We start from the raw sequence: 23,440 nt of genomic DNA on the forward strand, positions 1-23,440 counted from the left end.
GTACATTGTACGCCTACAATAAAGCATTAAATATATAAATACAATAAAACATTACCTACGTAAAGGAATCTAAGTATTGTTTGGTTTGGGTTCGTACTATGTAGTTAAATACTTAAAAGAAAGTTTTTCGATTACTTTTATAATCTGTCCTAAGTAAGGTAATGGGGAATTTTAATATTCGGCTTTACCGGTCGTTCTTTTGTAGCTACTTTTAAGACAGATTTCCTTTTATTTCTTGGTATCTCCATGGGAAATAATAATGTATTCAAGTATTTATCGAATCCATAATCTGGACATATAATATTATTAAGTCACAATTACGGACCCTGTCGGGCACAGCAAATTTTAAAATTAGTAGGAGAGAGGAATTTGTTTGTTTGGATGTTTGTCCGTCAATCACAATGAAACTAGTGAATGGAACGGGTGGTAGGATACTTTATATACCACAGGAACGCAGGCGAAGCCACTGGCAGAAGCTAGATTTAAATAACCATAAGTGGAAATGTTTGTAAGCAGCCTAAAGAGGACAGCAATAAATAAATCTCATTATCTTAGAGAATCTTCTCGAAACAACCACGCCAAGATACAAGAAGTCATTTTGAAAACTTACATACGCCTTTTATTTATCTACTAGCTACTTCCGCGCGATTTCACCCGCTCTGCTCGGCTCCTATTGGTCATAGCGTGATGTTTTATAGCCTATAACCTTCCTCGATAAATGCGCTATCCAACACAAAAATAATTATTCTAATCGGACCAGTAGTTCCGGAGATTAGCGTGTTGAAACAAACAAACTCTTCAGCTTTATAATATTAGTATAGATTATTTTATGTACGTACCTATAACTAGATTGGACCGCGTACCGGCAAGCGCAGCGTAGGACGTCCACCCGGTGGTTTGACGACCTGATTAAGGCTGCAAGGAACCGCTGGATACAGGTTGCTTCCAACCAGTCTATCTGGATGGAAGCGGGGGAGGTCTATGTTCAGAAGTGGAAGGACAACGAGATAATATATAAAATTGAAGTGCATAGGTACTAAGTACATATTTTTATTGGAATTTCTTGTAGAAGGAAAAGTAATTATAACTTACGACACAATAGTTTTAACATTCTTCGGGTTGGGCGTGCCGTGCACGGTGCATTTAGGTACAATATTATAAGTCCCATATAATAGGGACTGCGCCTATAGCCTATGTAATGTACTTTCTATTTGACACAAACAACAATAAGTAAGCTACGTAGGTACAATAAAGATAATAACTTCTCTGCATTTAGTTCATTTTTAATAACAAAATAAGTTCATACTGAAGTAGTTTCAAAGCATCGGAAATAAGGTCTATTATGCCAGTAAGTCACAGGGCAGAGAGAGATGTGTGTAAACTTCTTTTTCTTTTAATTTATAAAAAACGTTGCCCCCCAATAGGTGCGTATACAAACATACAAGTTCATTTACACATGACACCTAAAAGACTTTTACTTTTTTAAATGAATCACTTTATACCCGATAGTCGAACTCGAACAATTACAACCACTCATCTTAATACACAGTGACTAACAACAGATCAGCATTACACGAAGGTTAGGACAAGACTTGGCAAGGTTCCAGGTTCGACTATGAATGAACCACCCACGTTTGAACTCTGTCTACCCCATAAAAACCTACGTGAAGAACTGAAAAACATAATATGACGAATACAATTTTGATTTATTATCTTTTTAACCTACTTTTGTTACAACAACTCTTATAAATGAATTAGATTTTTCTATCTGTGACTTTTATACACTGAAAAGGACAGAGGTACACTTGAATGTAATATTTATTTATAGCTCTTACTTCACATATTTAAAGAATGCATATGATAATGACTATAGAAATTAATAGAGGGCCCGCACGCAAATAATTTACTACGAAATCGTTGAAGTCTTTTATAAGACCTTCAACATAAATTGGGTTGTGTTTCGTTGTGTGAGTGAGGTTACCGGAGGCCCAAACATACCTTAAATTCCTAACCCCCAAATGGTAACGTACTTGTAACGCCTTCGGGTGTCCGTGGGCGGCGGCGATTGCTTACCATCAGGTGATCCGTCTGCTCGTTTACCGGGTCATACAAAATATTATTCTTATAACTGGCTTTAGTAATCAGATACGTTATTTAGCTACTAAATAGCATTATTTTAAATTGAATATTAAGTGATTTTCCGTGAGAAAGAGGTGGGAAGCAATTTTGTTGGAATACAAATTATTGAAGTTTACTTACCTATATTAAGAAAAAAATATTAAAACAAAGCTGAATTAATGATTATTGCCATTCTAGCAAGAATGAGTAGTAAGATTAAAATTAAATTTCCACTGATTTGTCATACATTTATCATTTCAATATTAATATCTAAAAACAGTTTTAATTTCACTTTTCTTCACAACCGTACCAAAACTATACCCAAAGAGAAATTCCTAATGTGTATGACTGTACTTTCGTCCCACGTTCCCATGATCCGTGGCAAAAGGTGACGTCACGGCTGATCAGTGCTACGAGATAAAATGCTACGCGCGCCCGCTACAGCCACCAAAACCGTAGAACCATCGCTACGGCGTAGACGCGCTACGAACCAGCCGCGTAAACTTCGTACGACGTTCAGTGCTTTTTTGGTATGTGTATTTTGTATTTTTTTCTTGTGTATTTTATAAAATATACTTGTATAGTGGTTATATCAGTGTTCAAAGGTTTGTTGTTGCACAAACTTTTTTTAAAGTTGATTTATAAAATTGGAGATTTGTCTATTACTTTTTAAATAAACGCTCCAAAATATACGTAAGTAAAATACGTTCTTGCAATTACTGACCAATTTATACAATAAAAATAATGTTAAAAAATATTATTTTTAAATATTGTTTTTCAAAACACTGACGGTAGTCGTTTTATTAAAATAAAATACTATAAAATCGATATAAATTCTTCGTGAATGTTTAATCAAATTTCGGATTTTTTTTTTCTTTCCCAAATTAATTATATAAAGTTTTTATTTCATTGCATAGAAATTAAATTACTAAACATAATAATTAAATTCTTGCATTTTACATGTTTTAATTCTAGAAATACATTATTCTAAAATACAAGTTGTGCTATTAATTTATATTTACCACGAATTTAAATATTTAATAATATTACAAAAATATTTCAAATAATATTTTTTTACTAAACTATACTATTGCCAGTTTAGATTTCTTACTAAAAAAGTTAAAATAAAAAATATACAATTCAGGTTTCCAAGCTCTACTGCCCGGTCTCTGATAAATGTATTTTTTTTAACACTCAGCGCTTGTTCCACCTTCATATAAGTGCCCTATAAACTTCTATGACAGATAGTGCATACAAATTACGTTCTTAATTGAAAGTTTTCAGATAGTAGAGATGTAGTCATTGTGAAACAAGTCCTCACTGTAATGGGTGAACTTTAACAAGAGATTCTTCCGTGACATTTTAAAATTATATCATACTAGTGCTAGTATTATAGGTATGCAGTCTCCTGTCTGAATACCAAATTTTATCAAACTCATACATACCCACATACCCTTATGAGCTAACTTGGGTGATAGGATATTTTCCACGGGAACGCGGGCAAAGCCGCTAGCAGAAGCTGAATAACACTGAATGTTACGAAAATTAATAATACGCGTATTATTGTAATTTGAATTTCATTACACACATATTATTTCATCCCCTGTAAAGTGGTTTCAGTGTATTTGTTACAAGGACATACTGCCTGGCACATAGCCAATGGAATTCAAGGTTTTCATGTATCCATCCTGTAGTTTATCTAGAAGAGATGTTTGTCTAGTTACAAACTGAATTTCAGTTGTGTTTTCAATTAATTTAATAACTCGTGAATAGTGTTACATTATATACCGCATTGAGCAAACATATGTGTTAATTTGAATCACATATTTGTTACTAGCGACCCGCCCCAGCTTCGTATAGGTGCAATGGTGATATATTATGCATGTATTATACATATAAAACTTTCTCTTGAATCACTCTATCTATAAAAAAAAACACTTCAAAATCCGTTGCGTAGTTTTAAAGATTTAAGCATACAAAGGGAAATAGGGACAGAAAAAGCGACTTTGTTTTATACTATGTAGTGATTAATTTTACTGACAATGTACGGAAAATAAGCGAGATAGGCCAAGTAGTTAAATCAAAAACTGCAGTTTTATCTTTAAGCTAATTTGAATACTCTTTACAAATACGGCAATGCAACAGACACGTCACAATTCCAAGACAACCTACTACATTACAGCTTTTCTGTGGTCAAGAGAGAGAACGTAGGTACGTGTTAGCAAAGAATTGAATACTTGATTTATATTTAATTATTCATTTTCTTTGAACATTTCATTTTTTTACCAATATAACGTGATGAAATTTATTATTCTCTAAAACTTAAAGTTCGGGAAACCGCCTGTTATATAATTAACATCTATAGATCGAGTCTATAACCATGTAATATACCAGAAATGAAATCTATCACATTATAAATGTGAAAGTTTGTTTGCCTAACTACTGAATGGATTTTGATGAACTTTGTTATACAGACATAAGCTGACTTTGTCGATAGGATACCTTTTATGCCACGGGAACGTAGGCGGATCCGCAGGCAGAACTTAATAACTCCATAACTTTAACTTTTCACCATTAATAAACTGAAAGAGCCACTAGCAATTCAATTCGTAGAATTAGTAACTCTGGTTTTAGAGAAGTAAATATCCAGATACTTTTTATTCCATGCAGGCAAGGCCGATGGCAGAAGCTAGTCTAACATATTAAAAAAAAACAATAATTCAATTTAAAACTACCATAGCCTAACAAATTGTATAAGTCATATAGAATGGATTCACAACAAATAAATATATGGAAACGTCTGCCGTTCTGAGATATCGTCACGTACAGAGAATAAAGCAAGCTCTACAGCTTTATTTATTAACTAACATTAACACTTGGCTTCACTCGTATTTTATTCTTAAATCTCGTATTATAGTTTTTGTTAAATCACTACTATAAAACAAATTAAATATAGGTATATTAAAAACTAATTGCCGTATGAGCTGACTTGGGTAATAGGACTTTTTATCACGTGGGAACACGGCCAAAGTCGCTGGCAGAAGCTAGTATTGTAATTTTAATAAATTAAAACTATAAAAGTTTAAACTTCATTACATAACTCTAACTTTTTCTATTCATAAACTGAAATGTGATTGAAAAGAACCATTAGCAATTCATTTCACTGAATTACTAACTTTGGTTTTCAAAAGGTTAATCAAATTCTCAAGAGTTATATTCTTCCGAATTCTAGAGGTGCTTTTCCACCTGTGATGTGCTATGTAGCTATGCTACAAAGATGTAACAGCTAAGCTGTGAAACTATGTGACCGTTTCCACTGATACTAAGCTATGTAGCAGTGCGAGGAAGATGCGCAGCTCGAGTATGCGATGTATCGATAGTATAGAAGCCATCCATAGAACGCATCTTTCCATATAAAAAACATAGCTTAGTCTGTTTCCACCAAAGCTAAGCTATGTGTACCAATGAAAATTATTGGTGGAATCCAAATTCAAATCTTCAAGAAAAGAGCGTACTCATTTTTAGAAGCCCTGCAATGCACCTGAGATTCCTCTGGTGTTGCGGGTGTCCAAGGGCGGCGCTGATCGGTTTCCATCAGGCTCGTTTGCCGCCTATTCCATAAAAAAACGCATCCACAACAACGTAGCATAGCACATCTCTGGTGGAAAAGCACTTTTATATTCTTCCGAATTGTTGTTAAAATATCTACGAAAATAAAAATACAATCAAAATGTCATGTCGTACTGTTGATACAAAGGTTAGCCCCTGGGCTAGGAAAAAGGAAAACAAGAGAAACATGTTTAGTTTGTAGATCTATATTAAAATGTAACAACAGGATATAATATTATAATGATAATAACAAATATCAGTCTTACAATTTTGTAGTAGGAAACCTACACAGTTGTACCCACGCATGTAACTTATAAAATGTATTTTAAAGGATTTTAGGAATGAAACTTCTAATGCTTAATTACCTTTATTCGTTCCTGTTTAACCGATTCGTTGCGACGCCCATTTTGGTGCACTTTTATGCGTGGCGACGAACAAATATTTCGTGACACGACAGTCGTGTCAAGCGCCATATCAGTTGATGACACGCCTATTGTGCCATCAGCCATGTACAGAATAATGTTCTTTTTTCTTGTTTACCCTTGAATTGTATTTATTTTCGATTTGAGCGAGATAAAAGACATTTAAAAATGACACGAAACGCGTGTCATACGCCATATGTAAAAAAATTGGATGGCACGTCTGTCGTGCCATCCGCAACGAATCGGTTAAAACGCCCGCTTCTTGTACATGAAAGTGCGGGTTCGAAACTTATCAACGACAAGAACCGATGTGACATTTTCCGTGTTATATGTACTTTCTAAGATTAATTAGACACCACTGACAAACGGTGAAGGGAAACCTCATGAGGAAACCTGGGCTTATAATTTCTAATTATAAGTTTGAAATCGCCAACCCGCATTAAGCAATTATTTAGGCGATTAACGCTCAAACCTTCTCTATGCGAGAAGAGGCTTTGGTCAGCAGTGGCCACTTATAGGCTGTTGATATGTGATGTGCTTTCCTAATAGGCGATTTCAATTATTTTTGACCCCAACTACTGCCTATAATGTATTTCTTTCTATTTTATCCCACGTTAGGATTTTGTCCAGGTATCGTGCACACTCACGAATTATAAACACGTAATTAACTTATTTTGCAAATTACATTAAGGGCCTGGGGCTATTCCGATCAATCGATATTTATATTGTGAAATTTCGTACTCTTGAGTTGCAACACTACTTATGCTTAGAGTACTTGGATATTTAATTAACTAAATGATATTGAGTAAGGCTTTACATTCAGTACTCTAAATGCTATTTTAGCAGCTGTAATTCACGGGCTGATGATGATGGGATGTTTTTACTAGTTAGATAATGTAAAAAGATAAGAATAGTTTTCAAAAGAGCTTTTAGTAAAGTGAGTGACTATTTGAGTAATACTGGATGGCTAACAAAAATATGTTTAAGTTTAAATCATTTATTTCTTACAATAGTTTTAAATTGAATTTTAAATAAAAGAGAATGACATACTTTATCTAATTTAAGTACTATCCATTTTGCTTTAAAAATTACTTTTTAATGTAATAGTTATGTTATTTGCTTCTGCTGTAAATTCGACTGCACGGTTGACGCAGTAGCTGGGCAAATAAATGCCGTTTAACTTATAGCGGGTTAGATTCCCACACAGAGCAACTTTGTGTGATTCACAAATTATTAATTGTTTCGGGTTTGGGTCTCGTGTTGCGGTTTGGATTCCCACACGGAACAAATCTTTGTGTGATCCACAAAATATTGTTTCGGGTCTGGGTCTCATGTGTAAGTGAACTTGTATATTTGTAAACGCACCCATGACACAGGAAAAAATCATAGAACGGAACAACTTTAAACAATAGGCCGCTAACGCCATTATAACTCTTCTAATGTTTCGGGTGTCCATAAGCAACGCCGATTGCTTACTATCACAGCCCTATCACATACAAATAAAACACACCCACTATTTCTCACGCTACAGAAACAATAGACAATCGCTATCATCGATATTTGAACTACGATTTATATCATACACTCTCTCCAAGTAACTTGATCAGATTCTCAACGCTCTTGACATAGTTGACTTAGTTTTAACTTACATAGTGTAAAGGTACATAAGTAAATCTTCGTCAGATGAAATATTGGCACATGTCAAAGCTTACACTTAAACATTACTCGACAAGGTTTTTGGTAGAAAAATTGTGTTTTGAAACGAGCGTTTGACTTTCGTGGCTGATAAATTCGAGGTTGTGTTTGCGGATTTGTAAGTGATAAAGATGCTTATACATCTTGTTGGGTAAAAAGGATTTTTTTTTTCTGGTATAAGCCGGTAAACGAGCAGACGGATCACCTGGTGGTAAGTAATCGTCACCGCCCATGGACACTTGAAACATCAGAGGCGTTACAAGTGCGTTGCCGGCCTTTTGGGGGTTTGAATTTAAGTGTTGTTGGGGTATCGGGGATTGGGAAGTTTGGAAAGAGGGGTAATTGAGCCTTCGGTAACCTCACTCACACAACGCAAGCGTTGCTTTACGACTTGCTTCACTTTTCAGTTTTCTGTGAGGCTGTAGTATCACTCGGGTCGAGCCGGCGTATTCGTGCCGAAGCATGACTCTCCCACAAATGGTACCTTATTGCTAATTGATGTAAAAATGTCAATAGTTACGAAAAATTTCAATTACTAGTTAAATCTGATTAAGACTTGACCCCCATTTACTTGGGAAGTAGCCAGTCTCTGTCTATAAACGTTGCTCAATTTACAACTTTATTACAAGAGCAGAAAAAAAGATATTTCATCAACTGGAAATTCCAAAATAATGAACAAAAGTTTTAATAAAAAACTGGAGCCTGAATAAAAGGTGTTTATCGTTTTATCCTGTTCCATAACTTTTAGTTAATTAGAACCTTAAACTGTGGTGTATTAGGTATATTTTAGAAGAATTTAGAAATATTAACCCCATAGTCTGCCAATTATAAGGGTGGTTGATTTTTTGTTATTTTTTGAGTTAGGTTATAATTAAAACTAGGTTAAGGTTTGAATTAAGAAAAGTACATAAGAGTTTTCGTTTTATAGCATTTATAATAATAGCAGGATTGTGATCAAGAAATCCTGAGGAGGCCCAATTAGCCCCCCTCCCAGTTTTCCCAATCTCCGATTCCTTAACAAAAGGGTTGTTCCTAACCCCCAAAAGACCGGCAACGTACTTGTATTTCGGGTGTCCTTGAGCGGCGGCGATTGCTTACCATCAGGTGATCCGTCTGCTCGTTTACCGACTTATACCATAACAGTGTAACCTGAATAAAAATACAATGTTTCTCTATTGTTTCACTAATCGCATTCGCTGAGCTGCCGAAAACTTTTGATAGATGGCGTTGTGTTTGTAAAGGTCGCTACTAAGTTGCGAAGTTGATACATAACTTATGTATTACCATATGTACTTGTAGATAAAGTCTATTGTCGTTGTACGCTATGGGTAAAAGGATAATACTTTTTTTACATTTGATGGGTTGACGTTTGGCCGCTATCTCGCCTGATGGTAAGTGATGATGCGGCCTATGATGGAGCACGTCTGCCCATAAGCAATCTATTCACTCGAGCCCTGAAGATAACCAGGTCATACAAATCAGGAAACACACACTCCAGCAAAGAATTCCACTCCCTATCCCATGATGGACTCGACTTTAGCCAACTTTTTTCACCCTAAAAATGGACCCTTTTTAGTTAGCATAAAGAACATAATCAAAGCAATATTTTCGCTTACCCAAAAAACTGTCGACAGAACAAATCCCTAAGATATAAGATATGAAACCCCATTTCACGAATAACCACGGTCCGTCAACTTTGTATATAGGTTTTAATCGTTTATATTTAATCCTATATCATGTCCCTTTAGGATATAAATAAGGCGAGCCTCATATTTGCTTACAGAGGAGTTCTTATGTCATCAATTTTGAAAAAAATACACCCTGGTTCTTTAATGTAAGTAGTCAGTTTGTGGAAATGAGCATTATTTTAATTGAAAGTATATGTCGCGCGACGATCTCTGGCCACCGTAAGTGCGGGTTAGAGGACAGCGAGCAGGGGTAGCTCGCCGACCAGAACTAGACTTGTATTCAAGGCTACGATCAGAACTAATGAAATAAATAAATATGTAACTGATTGCCTTCTTGGTCGAGTAGTAGCTAGACTGCCGGACAAGGTGTCTCGGATTCGATTGTCGGGTCGGGCAAAGTATTACAGCAATTTTTCGGATTTTCGAAAAAAATCTCAGTAGTAGGCCGTATATGGCAATAGGCTCACTTCGTATTACTTGGACTTATAACACAAATGGTGAAAAGTAGGTGTACATTGCCCAGCGGCATGCCGTAATGTGCACCTCTGCCGCCCACTTCGGAGATAAAGGGCGTGACGTTATGTATGTATATAACGAACCCACTTCCAAATAAGGTACAAGAAAGATAAAAAGAAATATGTTTAAATACAAATGCAAGTCATTGATATCTTTCCGCTCCAAATATTTTATTGTTTCGGAGAACCGCATGAAAGTTCACGTTGTACTAGGTTCACTAATAAATAAAAGTAGAGTGTCTGTTTGTAATATTAAAATAATCTCTATATACTACAAGTATTCATACAATACATGCACCAAAATAGATCATGGCTTAGGTATCTTTAAAATGGCTTTACCGATTTTGACGGGACTATTATTGGCAGGTAGCTGAACTACTAAGGAGTAACTTAAGCTACTTTTATTAGTCACAAAGTCTGTAACCAACGCAAGCGAAGCCACAAGCATCAGCTAGTACTAATACTCAATATTTTATGTGATTTTCTCACAAATATTTACGTCTTTTCCATAAGTTTTATGGTAGCCATGAAATATTATCATACATTTGATATATTATAGTGTTTTGTTTATCGTTTTCTTCTGATTTCATATAAATCGTTGTTTATTTATGTCTGGGTACCTATCGATATATTGTGTGTCGAGGATAAAAATCTGATTACTATTGAAAAGACACGAATGATTTACTTTTTATCTTAGACCTAAAAACATATAAGAATATGGTTGAGATTCAGTGGCATAACGTATCTTGGTGGGGTCTAAATAATTGTTTGGGGCCCCCTAATTTTTTAAGTTTGCAATTTCTATATAATAAATATGTTTTTACTTACGTACGTATAATTGAAACGGCACAAAGGGCGCTAGTAAAAAAAAAGGTACATCCTGTTGTAAGTTCAACTGTTATTTACCTATATAAAGTGTTTTATGTGTGAGTCATTACGCGAGACCAAATATTTTTTCTAGCCATCATTTCGGCCCGATCCTGTAGAAATAACGTAACAAAAAGTTTCCTATAATACTGCCTGAAAAGAAAACATTCAAAAGCTAAATAACGATTTAAATCTGTCTAAATTTGAAAACAAAACTATTAGAGATAGTTTAATAACAGTTAAAATACTCATTACCATACAACTATACACCCTTTACAGTAAAATCTTACAAATCAATATACATAGAGAGCCTAGTTCCGTCATTCCGACTCCATCCGACAGGCAAAGACAGTGCATTTGCATTGTATACTATGCCATGGCACGTCCCCGGTTCACGGCACTACAATAACCGCATCCGAACCGCTTTGTTACCGGACGGCGTTCTCTTTAGACGCCGTTTTATTATCATTTTATAGTTTGATGTATAATTTTAATGTACTTTTCGAAGCTATATACCTACAAGTGTCGTTTTGAATATGTGCTTTGCTTGCGAAATTAGGTTAGAACGAGCGAATATTGTATGTAGTTTCACTAGAGGACTGATCGACATACTGACGCTTTATTTTAATACTACCTACAGGAAAAACACCTAACTATTCAATTCAATTTGACTGCCTCGTTGGTCGCGTGGTCGCAAGTGCGACTGCAGGGGTCTCGGATTCGATTCCCGGGTCGGGCAAAGTACTACTAAACTAGGCTTTTTTCGGATTTTCGAAATTTCTCAGTGGTAGCACGGAGTCTGGAATCGTGGCCAGTATATGGCAATACCTCTCACCCCCTATTACATGGGACTTATAATACAAATGGTGAAAAGTGGGTGTAAATTGTATAGCGGCATTACGTACCGTAATGTGCACCTCCCTTCGGGGAGAAAAGGCGTGACGTTGAATTCAATTCAATTCATTCTTTAGTAACTATCGATTAGAAATATTAGTTTAGTATGGAATTCTACAAAGTAACGCCTCTTTCTATTCAATTTTTTATTTTGTTTGATGTTCCAGTTCAAAAATTCCTTTTCATTGATCTAATTGAAATAAATTATTCGACTTAAAATTAAATTTAGAATTGATCTCTATACCTAATGACAGATAGCCCTATTATATTGGACTTATCACTATTAAAAGGTGGGAGCTACTCTTATACACCTCTGCATACCCCTTAAGTCTAACTAAAGTGACTAAAAAGCATAGCATTACGTATGTATGATGATCTTTAACAATCTAATCGTCTCTTTTTGAGGGGCGAAAATCATCCAATGCCTTCTACCCCTTTGGGTAAAGCTAGAGAGAGAGTCAGTGTCAGACTGTTACTGACTCAAAACACCCACACACCATTCCTACTCCTGCTTTGAGCTGGAGCCCCGGTAACCAACGTGGTCCGCAGCTCCAGATCGGGCATCAGTCCTACTGAATCTAATATCATCTGAATCTAATAGCATCTGAATATGAATTAACACGCAATCACCTTTATTCTGTTCCCAGCAAATTGAATCAAGTCGTTAGTCATATTTTACATATTCATGTCGTTTAGAAGTTAGAAATGAAATCCATTTTAAATTCTGTGTAAATAGATTTGGGGTTTTGGCAAATGTTATTATAGATAGGTTAGAACAAAGTCATTTAAAAACATATGACATTTTTTTATAATAAACTAGTTTGTTTTCCTTGGACTCCAGTCCGTGTCATTGTCATACATTGACTTACAGTTTTATAGCCAACTAGCAAACCAGGCAAACTCCGTTTCGCCACCAATGATTCTCCCTGTTTTCCTGCTTTTCTCTTGAAATTTTTCCTGAATTTTCTTTGCTATAAACCTCACGGAGCCCGAGACCTTTCCAACGAATACAAAACCATGTAAATCGGTTCATGCGTTCTCGAGTTATAGCGTCAGGAAGGAAAACCCGACTTATTTTTATATAATAGATTATACATACCTATTATAAAGATATTCCATCCTACACTAACCACTAATATTACTATACAAAGTACTTACTTAATGAGTATAATATTCCTACTATAACATACTACATACTATATAGGTAAAATATATTATATTGTAATGTTAATTTAAGAGCAAGAGTATTACCTGCTTACAATTTAGATATAGATAATATACGGATATTACCCAAATAAACTTACAGATCACAAAGACATTTATATTTCCATAACTAGGGATAGATAAAGACATTTTTTAAGTTAATTTACTTATCAAATAGGTTGCCCATATTATTTCAAATACCTTATTACTTAGCTAAACGTATACACACAAAGATAAAATGTATACATATCTAAATATTCTGTGATATTTATGTATATTCTAAAAATAGACAGTAAATCCGACATCATCTTGTAATGTTAAATAATATATGTACCTTATTTATTTACATTTGGCTTCAAGCGATGCTTAATAACCGTTTCAAAGAAAAAGCAACGTTTAGGTTTTGACGTTTGACAACTGTGAAGGCGGCCATTTTAAATATATTAGATTGTCTTTTACTGGAATTACATATTATTACCTATTATTTGTTTCTTGTTTTGACATTTCTAATTACCGTGACCATTTATATTTTGACTTTGACTTAAAATACGAAACAAATCAAAGATACATATTCAGTTATTAATATGGCATGTTACATTAGGGATGATGACGGGGTATAAAAATACCCCGGTTTTATCTTGGCTTGCCTAACCTTAGCTTTAAAAATACAAAGATTTCAAAAACAACATAAGATGTTGTTTTTGTGATAAGTCACGCTTAAGATTTTAAATATGTTTTAGAGAGCTCATTTATTATCGACAGAACAAGTAAACTTAGATTTTAATCAAATAAATAATTGAAACTACTTATAATTAATATTATTCCTTTAAAGTTTAAATTATGTAAGTCCATACTGAATGTGGCCTCAGATTTGAATCAAGGATTAGGTGTGCTACGAAGATGTAATAGCTTATAGCTTGGCTGTGAAAATATGTGACCGTTTCCATTGATATTAAGCTATACATAGCTTAATATTCGACCTGTCAAGTATGCGATGTATCGATAGTAGGGAAGCCATCCATAGCACGCATCTTTCCATGTAAAAAACATAGCGTACCTGAGTCCGTTTCCACCAGTGCTAAACTATGCGTACCAATGAATATGATCAGTAGAAGCCAAACGTAGCATAGCACATCTTTTATGGAAAAGCACCCTTAAGATACACAGCCTAAGTTCTATCATTGAACACAAAAGTACTATTAAATCAAAGAGATCCTGGTACTTAGATAAATTATTTTAATGATTCTTGATTAAATATTTAATTGAGAACACAAGAACTATATTTAACTAAGATCTTTTATTCATTAAAATTAAATGATGTTAAATAGGATGAGAGTTTTTAAAATGCTTCAATCGAATTGAAACTTAGTGCTTAATATTTTAAGACTTATTTTTGAAATAATTAAATGTTTTACAAGATATTGGTTGGCGCGGTGGCTGGGTAATTGGATGCCCACAAGACGAAACATGTAGCAGGTTCGATTTCCGCACGGAACAATTCTTTGTGTTCCACAAATTGTTGTTTCGTGTGCATCTCATATGCATGTAAAATTATATATCATATATTTGTAAACGTATCCCGTGACACAGGAGAAAATCTTATTGTGGGACAACGATTTTCTTCTTAAATTAAAAATGTCTCTGGCAGAATATCGGGTTAAACAGTAGCCTATCCTACTTCTTATTTTTTCAGAACGAAAGTTTGTCCAAATCGGTTCAATAATTTCAAAGCCTATTCTATACAAATAGACAAACAAATATTCAAATCTTTTCTCTTCATAATATGAATACACTAGATGTTTGAATCATAATTCCAAGAAGAGGTTACGGGCTATATTCCTGATTATTTCCTCGCGTGACGGCTGTGGCTAAAGTTAGGAACAATCACATTATACAAATACTTTTGTCATGGAACAACTTGTAATGTGATTGGTTTTATTTTGAGAAGTAAGGAACTTTATTATGCTAGAACTTAGGTACTTATATAAACGCCTACGTCTAGCCAAGTAAGTAATGTTAATGTTATATAACACTAGCTGTTGCTAGCAGCTTCGTTCACGTTCCCGTGGGATAAAAAATATCCTATCACCCAATTCAGTTCATACCCTGTCTGTATACCAAATTTTATAAAAATCTGTTCAGTAGTTTCCGCGTGATTGACGGACAAAACATCCAAACATCTAAACAGATCAAAAAGCTTTATAAAAATCGTAATAATGTCAAATGTCTTTTAAAATATGATAATAACATATGATGATATCCCCCTTAAAAAAGAAGAACAGGCAAATGTACAGTAAAACGCTCAACCGATGATACGTTAGTGCGACCGATGATACGCTCCACGTATTTTACGTCAGATTTGATTCACTGACTTGCACTTAATGTGTGCACATTTTCAATCTAACATCGTTTCATCATACTATCTACTACAGTCGACTCTCGTTAATTCGAAATTCAAGGGAATTGGCGATTGCTTACCATCAGGTGATCCATCAGCTCGTTTCAAAATCAAAATTATTTATTTGAAATAGACCAGGAAGTCACTTTTGAACGTCAAAGCAAATGCAATAATATTAAAACCTGTCTGTCTGCCGGTCAGTCCTCTAGTGAAGCTATTTGCTCGTTCCAAAGTGTAGATTCCTATGGAGAAGAACGAGCAAGAAACTCCATAGGTTACTCTTTTTCAATCAGATTCACAATACAATTCTTGGTTACATTGTTTCGATTGCTTTAACTATGTGAGAAAGGTTGTTAAAGGTTGGTAAACCTTTACCCCTTATTTTGTAAAGTTTTCCGAGTGTGAGTCAGACGGAATCCACAAACAATCCTAAAGATTTAGTTTAAGAGACTTCGTGTAACAAATCACTACACAAAAATAGTCGTAAGTCCTTATTTAGACGACATTTATGTTTTGAAGTAGCACCCTGCGGTGTTTCAAGTTATTTTAGACCTTATAGTCTTGATCCCTTGAGGATTTTCGTAATAAGTTCCAATTTGAATGACTTATACTGACCAGGAAAGGTTTTTATTACTGTTTTTTTTGTCTTTTCAAAGATTATGCTATGGTGGCACGTAGGTATAATGATTAAACTAATGAGTGTGGAAATACAAAATGTTTTAATACTATTGTATAGAGATATTGAAAACTAGCTAGTGTAATAACACTAGCTACTTTTGCGCGGTTTCACCCGGTCTGATAAGATTCAAATCCTTTCTCTGATCAAATTCTTCTCGTGATGTTATATAGTCTATAATCTTCCTCGACACATGCGCTATCCAACACAAGCAGAATAATTCAAGTATATTGTATTGTATAATAATTGTGAGTTTGTGTGTTTATGTGTATGTTTGTTACTCAATCACGTCAAACCCGCTCAAAGAATCGGGATGAAATTTAAAACAGGCATAGATTATGATCTAGAATAACACATAGGGTACTTTTTATCCCAAGGGGACACGGGTAAAGCCGTTGGCAGAAGCTAGTAAAAGATAAATACATTAACTAACTCACTAACAAAACTACCACGTTTTGGCATGAAAATGTCAACTATAATACTGCAAGCTACATTAACTTTTTCAGTTAATCGAAGTTTAATGCAGTTTTCTCTGTGAACGATAGAACCGTGGCGCGATTTTAATACCATCGATATTTTATCTTTGGCTTTCTTCCAGGATTATTTAATTCGAAATAGATTGAAAATGGGACAGTATGATTAAAATAAAAGCTTAGATAAAATTGTATTACTATCCCATCGTATACTGAATCATGAGATATGAGTGAGTTGACAGCGACCTGGTATTGTTGTTAACTTATCTATATGTATAAGACTGGCTGCTGCGATCAAGACTTGTCTTTCAACTTTAGAGTTGCATTTCTTTCCCAATTTGTGATAGGGCAAAAATGTTATAGAAATTGATGTGGTAGTTCGTAGACTATAGTTTAGTTCGTAGACCGTTTAGACTATTTATTATTAGCTATTAGGTTTAGTTTTATAAGTTATAGATTACTGAAGAGACAAAGTCTTTTAATAAAAAAAAGAGTTGCATTTGTTTGTTCTTTTACTTTGCGCACCTACGGCAAAATGATTTACTCTTGTTGTTAGACATAATATTAGAGCTCTCACACAAAAGTGGCATGTTGCCCACAGCCCACGGCAAAGGTGACTACAGTCGTCGAAATTGCCGCAGTTGTATTTTTATTATTATCATATAAGACTGTAAACGAGCAGACGGATCTTAAACTCTTAAACATAAGTTACTTCTCAACATAAAAATTTTGTTCTACCATTTTACACCCATCCTCATCATTCTGTACTTAACAACCATTTACAAAAAACCACTCAAATTTACCTATATCATACAAAATGTTAATATACTAAGTAAGATTCATATAGGTACCTAAATGTAATCCTTCCATAGATTATCAACAAAAGTTACTAACATTCACGTGGGTAGACAGAAGAACTGCCATAGCTCTAACAAACCACGAGTCACTGTTTTTGCGTCGCAATGAAAAACATTCATACACGATTATGTCCGTCTTGCCGGATTATATATTATTCATGCCAAAACATCTGTAGGTCAATGTAACGAACAAAAACACCGACATTTTGCGTATATAACATTTTCACTTAAAGAGGTTTATGTCACTATAACTTAGGATGCGCAGAAGTACCAGTGCCAATGTTATTTGTGATACATTAAATCTTGTTTTCGGAAATTTTGATTGGAGTACTATGTTCGGTATCCTAGATAGCACAAAATATATACGTAAGCTTCTTACAAAATGTGTCTGATATGGATGTTTTATTTAAATTATACCTACCACTATTAGGACTGCGAAAAACTGCCGTTGTTTTGCAAAATTGAGTGTACAATGGTACATAGTGTGAACTAACTATTGTCTCGAAATAACCCACTAATGTATGATATTTCCGAATTGTTTTATTTCCCAACAAGGAAAACGAATAGAAAATCCGATTTACTACCCCTAACAACCCACATTCAAAAAACTAATCAAAATTCTGGACAGACATAAACGATAGTGTATCAGAGATATTGGACACCACCTACAACAGACATTAGGTCATCATAAAGAGTAACGCTGGAGTTTCTTGACTACGTTCTTCTCCATTCGAAGCTACACTTTGCAACGGAGAAACTAGCTTCAATGACAGATAGGATTGCACAGACAATCTCCTAAGATTTGACTGGCTTTCATCTAGAGTGCCTTAGTGGAGGATTAATTGAAATATTAATGCTAATAGGACTTTGCACAAAATCTTTCCACTAAAGAGGAGCAAAATCGGATAGAAAATCCGATTTACTACCACTAACAACCCACATTCAAAAAACCAATCAAAATTCTGGACAGAGAAAAACGAAAGGTACCAAAAATGGACACCACCTACACACAAAAGTTCATCTGTAAAGATACACTAAGCTTTAGGCTTCTTTCCACCGACACGCAGCAACGGAGAAACTATTGTAAACTATTCGGAGTTGGCCTTCTGTGATGTCCTTGCGTTGTGAGTCAGACAGTCCACCCACATTGGCGCCGCGGTGTCTGGAATTGCGACCTTGTGGCGCAGTGATACGGACCTCATTACAGCGACTCATGTATTAATCGTAGGACTGATACTTTAGCTTCATTAGGCTATTAAAGAGATGGACTGTAAAATAATTGGCATGTCTGTTTTGTTTTCTTTAGTAATATTTGGACGTTAATTTAAATACCTATATGAGTATGATATTTCTGAGAATAAACTTAAATCTAATTCACCTGATACAGGTTTATTTTTCTGACATAAATTCTAGCTTCTGCAAGCTGCTTTGGTAGCATATTTGTTATTGCAGACCATAATCTACCAGGAGCTGAGGACTGCCTAGCGGGTTACCAGGGCTCCGGCTCAAAAAGCAAGAGTAGGAACGGGGTGGTTTTTAGTCAGTAAGAGTCCACTCCCTTCGCCTCGCCCAAGGTGGGATAATACATTGGATGATTTCGCGCCCTCAAACGGACCATAATCTACCCCTGTTCTAAATACCATCTCGATCCCTTCAACAGTTTTGAGGTGATGGAGTAACAAAAACATACATAAATTACAAACTGACAAACTTTCGTATCTGCAATATTGTATGCTGAAACTCTAGACACGTACAATTTCAACTCTTTACCAAAATACCAATCAAAGAACAAATACTTTGGTAATACATACATAAATATTTTAAAGAACATGAAATACTTAGAAATTTTATACTTAGGTATTTCATGTTCCGGAGCTGCGGACTACCTAGCGGGTTTACCGGGGCTCCGGCTCAAAGCAGGAGAAGGATCGAAGTAGTTTTTAATCAGTAAGAGTCTGACACTCTCTCTCGCCTCGCCCAAGGCAGGAGAAGTCATTGGATGATTTTCCCACCTCAGAAAAACAAGTTATTTCATGTTCTCGGGTATCAAACCTTACTCGCGCGTATAACAGTCATGTCTACCACTACTAGACCATACATAATAATTAATTACAATAGGTATATAGGACAGAGGTACATACATACACGAGGATTATCTGGAACTAAGCTACTTACAATATTCGCTTCAATGACTTTAATACTAAGGTTTTGATTAGGTTGTACCTACTTTAAAAATAAATCGAATTAAGGATGAACTAGTTCGTTGTTTTCAGAAAGTAGGTTGCAATTTGACTTATGGAGCCCTGTAATGGTCTTCTTATTAATTTATGTACCATACATAAAACTGGTAGTTTCCGGAGCTGCGGATAATGTAACAGGTTACCGGGGCTCCGGCTCAAAGCAGGAGAAGGAACGGGGTGGTTTTCAGTCAGTAAGAGTCACACTCACATTTTGTAACACCTTTGATATAACTGTATTCATTAGCAAATACTTCCATTGACTCTGTCACTCCCTCTCGCCTGACCTAAGGCGGGAGAAATAATTGGATGATTTACCCCAAAAAAAAAAATAAAAAAAACCCGCACCCACGGTGGCCGGAGATCTTGTACCTAATTAATATACCTCTGCTAATAACCTCGTAGGATGAGGAGGTACTTAAATAATTTAAAATTCACCCCTTTTTTAACCCAAAAAGAAAACCACGATTAACACACAACACTGAGTAATTTTGATCCCATACAGCTAAACTAATGAAATTCTCAGTAAATATTACAGTTTCAGTGTTATTCATTAAAGTAATCCCTCAGATATAAAGTTCAGCGCTGTATTTCAGTCGGTGCACGTAAATTTATTTCAACTTTGTACTGAAAACTAGGAAATATACATTCATTATAATCTTTTCACTTCAGTGCGAAGTAGTGGGTGAGGTGTACGGTAGATTATTTTAACTTTTTAATCCACGCTTCTTTGACTCGAATATTGCAATCGAAAACCTCTGATATTAAAAATGATGTTGAATTACCGTTTAAGGGTAAAATGTGGAGATATCAGAGTTATATATAAGTCCTTACTATGTATGTTTAAATACTTGATGCCCGCGGCTTCGCTTCTGTGGATTACAGGTTTTGTGGCGAATAAATGTAGCCTAAGTGCTCCTTATTATATCAAATACCTATACAACCTACCTATCCTACATACCATAATAGAAGTCCCGTCAGAATCAGTCCAGCTATTTCAGAGATCAGCCGAAACAAAATTGAAAATTACTTTGGTGTAAAGGGGTCTCGTTTAAACCTAGTCATAAGCGATTATTTCAATATTGCAAACAGATACTCCAATTTTATTTATGAGTCTAACCACCGTATTCATCGTCATTTGATGGTTACTTAACCCAGTCCTTAGCAATTGTTTTCAGGACAAAATCGTTACAAGGAGTGCGACAGTTAAATAAATCTCCTAAACATATTCTACAACTGTCTCATCACACATTTAGGAATAGCAATAAATAAATACCAATGCGAAGCCTCACGAATGTCCACGTGTAATGTATCAGCTAACACGGATGTCAAATTGTAATTAATTACAATACTTACTAGATATACGTTAAACTATACGACTGCTGGACAAGAGGTCTCGGTTTCGATTCCCGAGTCGGGCAAAGTATTACTGAACTTTTTTTGGTTTTTCAAAATTTCTCAGTAGTAGCACGGCTGGAATGTGCAAGGGTCACCCCCTATTACATGCGACTTATAACACATGTGGTGAAAAGTGGGTGTACATTGTATAGCGACAATACGTGCCGTAAAAAAAAAGTGTGCACCTCTGCGTACCCCTTCGGGGATAAAAGGAGAGATTTGTTGTTATTTACTAAATATTTGTTAGTTTATGGTATAAACATCAAGACCGATTGTGCACTTCCGTGTTACATAATAATAATATTGGAACTCTGATAAACTCGGATAATTTTGAGTTGTAACGGGGTAGTTTTAAGTTACTATGAGTCTGACACTCCCTCTAGCGCCTCACCTAAACCGGGGAGAGTCATTTAATGATTTCCCCCTCAAAAACATCTTTTGCAAATCCTCGATACCCTGACTTATCTTGTCTCCGAATCTAAAGTTTTCTCTTTCTCTTGTCACCAGACCCCACATCCCACCATGAGTTACTCCCGGACAGTGGCGTTGTTGGCAGCATTGTGGCTGGTGGCTGGAGCCACCTCCACCCCAGTCAGACGCTCCCCAGACCTCGAAGCCAGGCGCAGAAGTGCCATCGACCGGAGTATGATAAGGTTTGTGAAGAAGACTAGATTTTTTCTTAATGAAAAGTATTATGGGTCTGATTCTCTCATAGAACTACTATTTGTGTATGTATGAATTTGAGTATGCTTGCAAATGCTCCTACTCAAGGAGAAAATTCTAGTTTGGGTCGTTTCTTTTATAATTAGCAACACTCATATCGCTCTAACTTCCGATAACAGTTTTGATATTTACGGCCCTGTATTTTATTTAATCTAAGTATTGTAGATGCCTCGAAGAAAATGCTATTATCAATCTCTTTTTCTAATTGATTAATTCTTCTAAAAAGAAAAAGAAAGCTCTATGAAGAGACGAGTGGAAGGACGGTAGGCAGGCCTTTGCCCTGCAGTGGGACGACCATGGCTGAAAATAAATAATAAATAATTCATTCTTCTTCTTCTCTCAACAGATTCGGCCGCTCATACCCACCAGAACCATCAGCGGCAGACCTTAGAGAAGCATTCCAGCGCCCCAGTCGACGAGGCAACAGCTTCCTTCGCTTCGGCCGCTCCCAACCACTCACACTCTCCACCGAAGACCTGGTCTCCCTCCTTCGAGCATATGATGAAGACTACGACGTCCCCATGACCAAGAAGTCAGCTAGCTTCGTCCGTTTTGGCAGGGACCCCAACTTCATCAGGCTAGGACGTTCAGTCGATGATGATAAGACCTACGAGCAGAATTCTGAGCTGGTGGTCAGCGGATACCCTCAGAGGAAAAGCCGAGCGAGGGACCACTTCATCAGGCTTGGCAGGGATAGCGAAGAAGTCAATGAGAATGAGTTTGAGGAGTCAGAAGACAGCAGAAGGAAGAGGTCTGTTGACGCATGCCATGACTGCCAGTCGTAATTTCGTTGTTACGTGTACATTACTGTATTTACCGCTGTATGGGAATTTTATTGTGAATTCAATAGGCAATGGATAGCAGTTTTTCAAAATTTTACTGTTTTTATTTTATTAAATGAAGTTTTAAAAATTTTAAATGTAATCGTATATTGTAAAGTTTTAGTTTTATTTTTGAACTGCTATCTCCTTTGCCTGTTTTTTAAATCTGTCAATTTTAAAACAATTTTTATGGTAAACAATTGTTCAATTTTCATTTATTTTTGTTACATTTTATTCCCAAATATATATGACGGGCAAAAGTTTTCTAATGAGGCTAAACTACGTGGTGCATTGATGTTTTAAAAATGAAAATAGTTATTTATTGTAAGTATTCATATTTTAGAAAATACAGTTAAACATTTTATTCATATTTTAATAATGTATAATAATTATCTAAAAGCATAATACGCTTACTTATTTGATCTCAAATTAATATATTAATTTTAAATATTCTAAAATAAACTAAAATCTGATTGATAATATTGTATAAAGTCTATAAAAAGATAATTTAAAAAAGAACTACATTTAATTTCACAAATTCAATTCATTTAAAATAATTAACACAAAATATTTATAAATAAAATAAAATAAAATTGTACATTAAAAGTGTTAGCATCTGAAATAGGCTGGGTGTTTCAATTTCGGATGCCCACACTAATTTAAAATTTACATTTAATCCCGCAAAATATATATTTTAAATATTAATTGGTGTTATAAATAATAATAGTTAATAAATGTATTGAATTGTTGCAATACTTAATAAAGCATTATTATGTAATGATGAACATTCATTTCATATTTTATTTAAATAAATGAAGTTTATCGTATGTTTTAATCAGTTTAAAT

The 23,440-nt window shown here is 35.1% G+C and overlaps 1 protein-coding gene across 1 annotated transcript; it reads left to right on the top strand.

The window, feature by feature from the left end:
* Positions 1–2,546: 2,546 nt before the first annotated feature.
* On the top strand, positions 2,547–23,421 carry LOC118271300 (FMRFamide-related peptides). Its single transcript, XM_035587334.2, has 3 exons — positions 2,547–2,648; positions 21,558–21,703; positions 22,120–23,421. The coding sequence occupies exons 2-3, from the start codon at positions 21,573–21,575 to the stop codon at positions 22,556–22,558; spliced, it is 570 nt and encodes a 189-aa protein (XP_035443227.2). The 5' UTR covers positions 2,547–2,648; positions 21,558–21,572; the 3' UTR covers positions 22,559–23,421.
* The last annotated feature ends 19 nt before the right edge of the window (positions 23,422–23,440 follow it).

This window comes from Spodoptera frugiperda, chromosome 9 (assembly GCF_023101765.2).
Source record: "Spodoptera frugiperda isolate SF20-4 chromosome 9, AGI-APGP_CSIRO_Sfru_2.0, whole genome shotgun sequence".
Classification (NCBI taxonomy): domain Eukaryota; kingdom Metazoa; phylum Arthropoda; class Insecta; order Lepidoptera; family Noctuidae; genus Spodoptera; species Spodoptera frugiperda.